The sequence below is a fragment of the Planococcus citri genome, chromosome 5 (genome assembly GCF_950023065.1).
Source record: "Planococcus citri chromosome 5, ihPlaCitr1.1, whole genome shotgun sequence".
Classification (NCBI taxonomy): Eukaryota; Metazoa; Arthropoda; class Insecta; order Hemiptera; family Pseudococcidae; genus Planococcus; species Planococcus citri.
The window spans coordinates 63570439-63580877 of record NC_088681.1 but is presented as its reverse complement, the minus strand read 5'-3'; the positions used below and the strand labels follow the sequence as shown (position 1 = coordinate 63580877).

The 10439-nt window shown below is 35.0% G+C and overlaps 1 protein-coding gene across 1 annotated transcript; it reads left to right on the top strand.

Moving 5' to 3' along the window:
* The first annotated feature begins 1411 nt into the window (after positions 1–1411).
* Positions 1412–7927, top strand: LOC135848082 (uncharacterized). Its single transcript, XM_065367857.1, has 2 exons — positions 1412–1568; positions 5312–7927. Exons 1-2 carry the CDS (start codon positions 1503–1505, stop codon positions 7085–7087), a joined length of 1842 nt encoding a protein of 613 aa, XP_065223929.1. The 5' UTR covers positions 1412–1502; the 3' UTR covers positions 7088–7927.
* Positions 7928–10439: the final 2512 nt, after the last annotated feature.

Below are 10439 nucleotides of genomic sequence, written 5' to 3'. Positions count from 1 at the left end.
TTTTTAGTTCGCTCAATTTTTCGCCAAAATACCCAAATTTTCGCTTTAATTTTTTGGTCCGGGGGTGAGACCCCCCCCTCGTTCGACTCGCCTCTGTGGGTAACCAATTTCCAAAGGTTATATGGATTATCACCTAAGTGATTTATAAAATTGTTTTTCAATGCGGCATGATAGTATTTAACAGATGTGGAATGTAACACCCTCATAATTAAAAAATGTTTATCGAAGTTTTAACCGTTTTTTTGGCGGTGAAAAAAACCGTGGAGTATTTTATCAATTGTGATTTAGTACGATAAACGATCACGTGCATGATTTAAAATGTCGCAGTATAAATTTTAGATATGTGTTTACAAAATGATGGTGTTCAATTTTTGTTCGAATTATCGCCCAAATCGCAGTTGTTTTTGTACATGTACAGCTTTGGTAAATAACACCAGATGTGTTTTCGTTAGCGAAATTCGTCGAAAGAGTCACAATAACGTGGAAAATTATTATTCGGTCGTAATTCGTGAGCTATGTAGCAAATTTTGATTTTTTCATATTTTTGATCCAAATTCAAACTTTAAAAATTTACCAGCTGCTTTTCTGATAATATTTTCGAAAAAAATTTGATTTTAGAATTTGAAGAAAAAAAAGCGAAGCAATGATGCATTATTCTTTTTGATAAGTAATAAGTAATTGCATTTTGTTGCATGAATTTTTTGCCACAATTTCCATTTCTTTGAAGATTTAAAATTTGGCAATTTTTGAGAAATTTCAAATGCAAATCCAGCAAGCTAAATTTTGAATTTTTTTAGAGAAGATATGGTTGTCTTAATTTGAAGTTCAACGTTTAGCATGATGGAAAATTCAATCGATACTTTACAAGATGAGGATCGCGATCGAATGCATAGATTCCAGCCAAAATCTATGTAATCCAGCCTCCTCCTACCTATGCGATCGAAGTCGACCAATAATACGGTGCATTGTTCAGTGCGTCGACCTCGGTTCATTAAACGTGTTGCATAATTTACAAAATGACCATAATAATCTAAAAAAAAAAGAGTCGCTATGACCTTAGCTGCGTTTACGATTTGAAGTTACTAAGGAGCGTTGAGCGTTTACCAGGCGATAATTTCCAAACCGGTTATTATAGGTGGCGATTTTTATCGAATGTAAAAATAATAATAACTGCATAGCATTACGCTAGTGTACCTACTGCTGCTATCCATAATTCACCCAATTTTTCGATCAGCCAGACATTATCTATTTGCCAAAATATTTTACGTACGTAGATCTCGTATAGTGTATCTAGTGTACGTAAGATGAAGAATTAGGTACTGAGACTATGAATAGTAGTGGTATAGACGTTTTGTTTATATCGCATATATGACTTAATATTATGGGAATTGGTTCATTGTTTTGGGGCAAATTTTCGCACCGGGCAAGGACTCCGTAGAGAAGTATTATTGTTTGATGCGAGTCGAGAAAAACTATATAGGGAACTTAAAATATGACATCAGATGTTAGTTCGGTCATCTGGTGTATTGTACTCGGACGTCATGAAGTTCTGTGCTATTTCTAATAAGGTAAGAAGATTTTTACCTACGTACTCGTATGTAGAAGTACATAGAAGTTGGTAGATTTCGAGTGCCTGACTTTTTTCACCGCATTTTTCCTTAATTTATACAATACCAGTACCGAATAGTGCACTTTGCCAAAGGGGATGAATATTTTTGGTGTACCTAAATGTAGAGTAGACAGACCTACCTCTCGGTGTTGGAAAACGGTGTTTTTCAAGTGAAATGTGATAAGATAATGTGAAAAAAGTTGTCAAATACGGATTCTTATTTTTTTTTTTGCTTTTGATAATGATCAAATTAATTAGTCTGTCTGTGATCATCATTTATTTTTAATGTGTCGTGAAATCAATGAACAACTGGAAGAAATTGAAGGATTCGGAAATCTCTAATTTTTGGATATATTTTCAACGTCTCAAGTAAAGGTTGTTTGTAGCATTTTGAAATTTTGTCAAGTTCTTGAAATATCACTTGACAATATCTAAATTCAAAGTTTCATCTTTCGTTCGTTTCACGTTTTCTTGTAATTTTTCGAGGTTTAAATAAAAAAAGGCTGAAGTTTTTGTCCTCTTTTCCTATTTTTTAAAAATTTATCCATCTATTAGCCACAATTATTTGAAAAAAATTTTGAAAAAACACATTTGAAGAAAATTTTAATGGTGTTAAAGTTTGATATTGTTGGTATGTTTTAATTTTTCGAGCTTGGGAAACCCTGCTTGAAATTATTGATTGATGAACAAAATTGGTAAAAATTTCAACAGTTCTTGGTGGTTTTTTAAAAAATATATTTTTAGGATTAATGTCTCAAAAAACAGCATTTTTGAATCCTACTCCATCTTCTTATATGCAAATTGTGTCTATGCTACCGACCCTGCTGGTAATGAAGAAATTCAAATTACATATCTGCCTCTCTCACATATTTTCTCTCTACTTTTGTCTTTCTATCCTGCTTTTTTGCCAAAACTGCGAAAAAGTTTTACGAGTACTTTGTTGCTAAACTTGCACAAAAAAAATGTTTTTCCAAAAATTGCAAGAATATCTTGTTTCCTGTCAAAGTTGCAAAAAAAATCTTACGTTATTATTTTGCCAAAATTTTATGAAAGTCGTGTCTCTCCCCCCCCCCCCTCTATTTAATCAAATGCTAAAACTTTCCATTTATTCTCGTTTTCTTTCAAAATTTTAATTTTTGTATTTCCTCCAAAAATATTAAAAATGTTATCCCTCATCCCTCCCCCTCCCCCTCCATCTTAAAATTGAACCATTTGGAAAAATTCTTTTTTAAAATCCCCCTTATGTGCAAAAACTTTCAAAATTGCCAAAAATCCTCCATTTTTATTTTTGATAATCAAACGTTAGAATTTTGTACGTGTCTTTTTTCTATTTTTCCGGATTTTAATTTTTTTGAGAAGGGGGAGGGGAGGGGTCGCTCCAAAAATGGAAATATGTTGAATTTCTGCCTCACGCCCAATTGTCGAATTGAAACATTTTTTCTGAATCTCAGTTGGAAATTCTGTTTTTTGGCCTTTCTACTTCTTTGTTGCCAAATTGGCACAAAAAAACGTGTTTTTGTATTGTCAAAATTGCAAAAAATTTCCAAGTTTTTGCTAAAATTGCTTAACAGAGAACTGCCAAAATTTCAAAAAAAAAGTCATGGCTGATTCTTTCAATTTCTTTCAATCGAACACTGACCTTTTATTTATGTATTCGTTTATTATTTGTTTTCTTTCTGCATTTTCATTTTTTGTTCAGAACGGAAAAATGTTGCCTCCCCACCCCCTTCCCACACTTCTCTTTATATTTAAATTGACCAATTGAAATAATTCCTGTTGAAAACCCATATTTTTTTTTAAATTGCAGAAAGTTCTGTATTTCAATTTTTTCAAAATCAAAATATGTTGAAATTTTCCATTTTTGTATTCGATTTTTCAATTTTTTCGGTTGTCTTTGAAAATGAATATTTTTTTACCACCCCCCCTCCCACCAAAAAAATATTCAATTGAAATATTTGAAAAAAATTCCTGCTAAAAATCCTACTTTTTTGCCAAAATTGTTTCCAAACTTGCAATTGCTGAAAATCTTACTTTTTGCTGAAGAAATTCAAGAGAAGTCTTGTTTTTTCAAATTTTTTAAAAATCAAACGATCGAACTTTCCAACTTTTCATTTTTTTTTATCAGAATACTGATTTTGTTCAGTTTGTTTACTCTTTGGTATCGGAAAAATGTTTACTTCATCCTCAAATTGAAACATTGATAAATCATTTCTCGTTGAAAATCTTGTTTTTTAGTCAAAATTGCAAAAAAAATCTCCTTTTTTTTGAAAAACTAATGTTATTTTTCAATTATTCGAGTTTTCTTTTCAGAATTTTCAATTTTTTTCTCATTTTTCTAGTTCTCTTTTGAAAGTGGAAAAATTTTGAGCCTCTTCGCCCCTAAATTAATATTTAAAAATATGAAAATTTTGAGCCTCGTCGTTCCCAATAATTTGTAAATTGAAACTTTTGAAAAACGTATTTTTCTGTTAAAAATAATTCTGATTTTTTACCAAAATTGTCAAAAAGATCTTCATTTTTCGCACTTTTTTTCAATCAAAAACTTTCAAAATTTTATGTTGATTTGATTTTTCTTTCGAAATTTTTAATTTTGTGACTTTTTTTTATGAACACTTTGAACACGAGAAAAATTTGACTGAAAGAAATTTTGAGTCCTCTTCTCTCTCCCTTTCCCTCCCCTTGAAACAGCTTAAAAAAATTTCTAGCCCAAGTACTGCTCCTTTGGCTCAAATTTTCAATCTTTATTTTTTGCTGATTTTTTCAATCTAACTTTGAAATTTTCTTTAAAATGATTTTTCTTTTGGAATTTTGAATTCTTTTTTCATTTTTTTTGAACGTATAAAAAATTTTGACTAAAAGAAACACAAATTTTTCGAAAATTTTCTATGTTCCGTATCTTATTCTATCCTTTCAGAATGTTCAAAGAATTTAGTCTTCAATAAAGTTCAGCTGATTCGGCTCATATCCTCCTGTGGCTCCTGTATTTGAAACAATTGAAAACACTTGTTTCCAAAAGTCCTGCTTCTGTTCATTTTGTTCTGTTTTTGAAAAGGTTGCTCAGTAATTGAAAAGGTCTTGAAAAAGTCCTGAATTCGTCCAAAAATACTGCATTTTTTGTAAAAATTGGTTAATAATTAATATTTTTTCAATTTATTATTTAGAGTGAAGAGAATAATTTTTTTGTTTCAAAAAATGCTGTTGAAAAAGCTCATTTTGATGAACTAGGAGGAAAACATGTGGTTTAATATTATTATCTTGAGAAATGAGATGTAGAAGGGGAATCAGGAGAACTCTCAAATATTGGGAGGACATTTTTGATGATGGAAGGAGAATTGAACAAGAACACTGAACTCGAGATACCAAAGAATTATGTTGAAAAGGTTCTTCGAGAGTCTTTTAAGATGTTTTAAGAAGTTTGATTTTCACCTTTCGAAGGCAATCACTCTCCAAAATATTCATTCAGGACTTCAGGAGCACTATTGCATGATTTTCACTCGTCCAAGACTCCAATTTTTTTTTTAATTTCTCTCCTCAAATATCACAAAACCTGTCCACCAATTTGAATCTCTCCCAGCTTATATCGCACACTTAGATCATAATTGCACAATTATCTACATCGTTTCACCCGATGAAACAACTACGTAGACATTCGCATGGCGATGACTGAGCGACCGGCATCCGTATCTGTTTGTTGTGTTTCAGAGCGTCTTAATTTCAGGCTTGGTAATCGTCGCCCTATTAACTGGCTTGAGAACGACTCGCGCAGACGATGACAGCTCATCGTCCTCGTCAACCGAAGAAAAAGGCGTACCAATAATTCGGCAAATAAACAAAGTCAACGATGACGGAACCTACACTTACGGTTACGAGGCAGCCGACGGCAGCTTCAAAATCGAAACCAGAGACGTGCTGGGTAACGTCAAAGGCATGTTCGGTTTTATCGACGAATCCGGCGAATTGAAACGAGTCTCGTATACCGCCAACAATGAAACAGGGTTCAAGAACTCGATGCTTCATCCACCCACCAGCACACCTTACAGTACAGCCAGACCTATAGGTAGTCAGCATCATCATCAAAGTGGTGGCGAACCTGGCCGAAGACCTGTGCTTATATTGAAGAATGTGCCTTTGGTTCACGGATCGACTAAAGGCCCAGTCATTCAGCATATTCCGAAGAAGGCCAAAGAAGAAGAAGACGAAGCAGTCGGTATTAATGGTCGCAGATTCCCTGCCAATGATACCCAAAGTACCAGTAGTTCGTCTTCGGGAGAAGATCGAGGAGCAGATGAGGGTAAATCGTCGCACACTAACGGAGTCGCGAACCCTCTACGTAAAGTGCTAGTTTCAAAACGACCAGTCGAAGATAAAGATATCAAAGGCAAGGGAGGTAACAGCCTGAGAAGGCAATTGAGCCGAGGAGGATTCGACTTGAGAGGCGAAATGAGCCACATTTACGCCGGAGGTGGCCTTCCACCCCATCTGGACGCCCTTATGTCCGAACTGAGACCAATTCAAGTGGTCAGAACAGCCTCTCCTGAATCGATCGGTTACCAAACAGTTGACGTCGAAGCAGTACCTCAAGAAATCAACGAAATATCCACCACAACCGAGGTCCCTGCGTACGGAACTCGTAAATACGTCCATCCATCCGGCCCACCCGGATACATAAGTCGGTACAGACCTGCAGCTGCTGCAGGCAGACACCACGTGGCGGTTTCGGAGGAAACTCAGCAGTATTTGCAAGAGGTAACTCCTCGACAGGCTCCTCCATTACCTCCTCATCAGCTGCCTCAGCAAGGTCTACCTGCCGTCCCTCAAACGCTGCCTTACGCTTTGAACGTGCCATTCGGAGGCCAAGCCTCGCCCAATTACCAAATGCAACCTCACTATTACGATCAACCTCTACCTTACTCGATACCTCCGAACTTACGAGATGAACTAATGGCCATCATATACAACTATCTACAAGTCAGACTAGGACCATTGGGACAACAAGGCTACTATCCTCATCCAGGCGCATATCCAAGATCTCCTTACCCTCCAGGACCCTACCCCTACAATTCACCTTTAGTCAACCCAGCTGCATACTCGAACCCGTACCCGTACATTAATCCTTACCTACCCCAACAATATTACCCCTACGGTCCAAACCCAGCCGCCGGAATTTACCCAGTTCCAAGTCAAACCCCTTATGCCGGACCTAATGTGCAGTTTTCACCCCGACAAGAGCTACCCCATCATCGTAGAATTGCACAGAACCGGTTACCAACTCGATCGGCTGCAGCTGCAGATGACGCTGATCTGCTTCAAATGCTACTCGCGTCTCCTACTCGTATGCCCATTAGTCAGCTGAAATATTCGCCCACGACTGAAAGAAGCCTCGGATCGTCCAGAGTTACACAACCAATCAGGAATCTGCAAATTATCACCGAGACCACCGAATCCAGACCGGTTACGACTGAAACGCCGGAAAGATAAGTTGTCTTAGAACCAATGCGAACTGCAGATGACGTGTGATATGTTACCAATTTTTTTCCTTCTCATTTTTTACTAGTTCGTCGCGATTATTTTTACGAAATATCGCGTCATTTTTCGAGAGCTATTCCCTTTCATTCGATCGAGTGAAATAAACCAAAAATAAAATGTGTTAATGTGTACCTACTATTGTGTGCATTTGGTGAACTCGTGAGAAAAAGATGCGCGTTTACGAAATGCACAAATATTATGGCCAAGTTCGCAGGTTCGCGAATGCGACTTCGACATCGCCATCTGCGGAACAATGCCTATGTCTTGCTAACGCCAGTAGCGAGAATTCGTACCTACTCATCGTATTTCTTAATGTTATGAGAAGCATCATCAACGTGTGAGACTTTGTGTACTGTACTTGTATACCTATGTGTTAAATTATTATTTTTTACGCCATTCCTGTTTACAAAATATTGTGTGTGGGTGTGATTGTGTGATTGTGAATGTGATTTTAAATGTACCTATGGGTAAAGAGTATTTGCTTAATATAACTACTTACCTATTTAAATGCCTGTGTGTGTGTGTTTTTTTTCTGAAAATGAAATTCGATAGGGTATAGAAATAGAAGGGGTGGGAGAAATGTAAATTATTCGTACATTTGTACATTAAATCCATCGATAATTTTTTTTTTGCAAATGCCTATTATTTATCGCGTTTCATTTTTTACGTTTTTTTTTTCTTTTTTTTTCTTAATTTTAAGCGTATACCTTTCAGTATTGATTATTTTAATATTTTATGTGTCATGTAAAAAAAAACAATCGCATCGATGTGAAATACACTTTTTTTACCGATTGTTTTTTTATTATTTTCAAGATAAATAATTTAATATCAATTCGATTTTCATCAAAAGTATTAAGATGGCTCTGATTTTGAAGTATCACTTTTTTTGAGCATTTGAGCTCTCACTTCCTGAACTTGAAGATGTTGTAATTTATTAAAAAATAATCTAGCGTTTTTTTTTTTAATTTTTACGAAGTCCAAAACAATGTTGTGCAAAAAGCCCCTCTAGTGGGACCCTCCCTCAAAAAAAATTGAACCAATTTATTCAAAAATGCTTTATTTTCCAAGTGAAAATTCTTCTAACTAGGGAACTTCTTGAGGTGTCCGCCTCCGATTTGAACGGGACTGCGATTTTTGGAAAGAGCATGTTCTAAAATCCCCAAATCCACATTTTTCAGCTGTCCAAGTTCATTTTTTGATTTTTGGCGAATTTTTGATAATCCAAAATTGACTATTTTGGTGATTTATGCTTTTTTTAAAAAAAAAGAACGAACTTGATCAGAAAAAATGTTCAAAATGAGTCCTAAAACTGATATTAACACCCTAAATCCAAATTTCGCTATTTCCAGCTATTCTGGAGGCTCCAGCGCGATTTTTCAATTTCTCCAGAATTTTTGAATTTGCTCCAGAAGGCGTGAATATGAAGTTGGGCAGCTAAAAATCGAGTTGTGTGTTATACTCGAACTTTTTAACGAATTTATTCACATTTGAGCCGATTTTGGAGAGGACACCTCAAGAGTGGGGTTTTGACCAGATTTTTCATAATAAAAATATCCAAAAATTAAAGGGGGGCCCAAGAAAGGCTGGAAATGGCGAAATTCGCTCTCTTGTGGATAATTAATGACAAAATACAGCGATTCGCGCAAATTTCAAAAAAATTTTCACAAACGAGGAATTTTTGGTTTTTGGATATATTTATTTTGAAAAAAAGGTGGTCAAAAAACCACTCTTGAGGTGTCCCCTCCAGGATCGGCTCAAATGTGAATAAATTCATTAAACAGTTCGAGCATAACACACAACTCGATTTTTAGCTGCCCAACTTCATATTCACGCCTTCTGGAGCAAATTCAGAATTCTGGAGAAATTGAAAAATCGCACTGGAGGCTCCAGAATGGCTGGAAATGGCGGAACTCGGCCTCAGGGGGTTTGTTGTGTTCGAAATACAGCGATTCGCGCAAATTTCAAAAATTTCCTCGTAAACGGTAAAATGTTGTTTTTTTTGGATTTCTTACTACCTATGAAAAAAGCTGGTCAAAAAACCACTCTTGAGGTGTCCGCTCCAAAATCGGCTCAAATGTGGATAAATTCGTTAAACAGGTCGAGTATAATGTACAACTCGATTTTTAGCTGCCCAACTTCATATTCACGCCTTCTGGAGCAAATTCAAAATTCTGGAGAAATTGAAAAATCGCGCTGGAGGCTCCAGAATGGCTGGAAATGGCGAAATTTGGATTTGGGGGGTAATATCAGTTTTAGGACGCATTTTGAACATTTTTACTGATCAAGTACGTACTTTTAAAAAAAAGCATAAATCACAAAAAAAAGTCAATTTTGGATTTTCAAAAATTCGCCAGGAATTGAAAAATGAACTTGGACAGCTGAAACATTTGGATTTGTGCGTTTTAGAACATACTCTTTCCAAAAATCGCGGTCCCGTTCAAATCGGAGGCGGACACCTCAAGACGTTCCCTTGTACGTAAACCCGTTTTTGGATTTTTAAAGTATATTTTGCTAAATAGGAAAACTCTGAATTGCTCTCGAATTCACTTTTCCTGAGTCCCAATTTTGCAAATGCTCAAAAGTGGATAAAAGTTCAGTTTTTTGCCCAAATTGTAAAAAATCCGCCACTTATATAAAAATTGCTTACTAACAAGTAGAAAAATCTGTTCGTAGTTAAGAATTATCAACATTTTTTTGGTGAAAATTTACAGAAAGGTCTTTGCTCTTCATGTCACAAAAAAATCTGTTTTTTTGCCAACATTCAAAAGAAGTGGTTTTTATCTTACAAAAAAATTTACTAATTTGCCCAAAACTGCAAAAAATTCTACTTTTTTGAACAATTATAAAAAGCATCATTGTTTTATCAGAAATGTCGAAAAAGACGATTTTTTTAATCAGAATTGCCAAAAAGTCTTGTTTTTTGCCAAAATTGTTGAAAAATTCTTCTTTTTTTTGGTTAAAATTTCCAGAAAGGTTTGGGGTTTTTCGTCACCAAAAATATGTTTTTTTTGTTTTTTTTTCGGAATTGCAAAAAAATTGTATTTTATAGTACATATTTCCAAACAAATGTTACTTTTTGTACCCAAATTGTGAAAAAAACTAGGTACTTTTTCATGAAAACCGAAAAAAGACTCATTTTTATCAAAATTGCCAAAAGAAAGTGGGCTTTTTGTCAAACTTACAAAAAAATTTTACTCTTGTGCCCAAAATTGAAAAAAATTCTACTTTTTTATAAAGTTATAAAAAAATCCCATTCATTTGAATCGAAATTGCAAAAAATTCTTGATTTTTTTCCAAAACTGCA

Coding starts and splice junctions, on each gene's coding strand:
- LOC135848082 (XM_065367857.1), top strand. CDS start 1,503: ATGTTAGTTCGGTCATCTGGTGTATTGTACTCGGACGTCATGAAGTTC. Junction 1,569..5,311: donor TCTGTGCTATTTCTAATAAG/GTAAGAAGATTT, acceptor GTTGTGTTTCAG/AGCGTCTTAATTTCAGGCTT.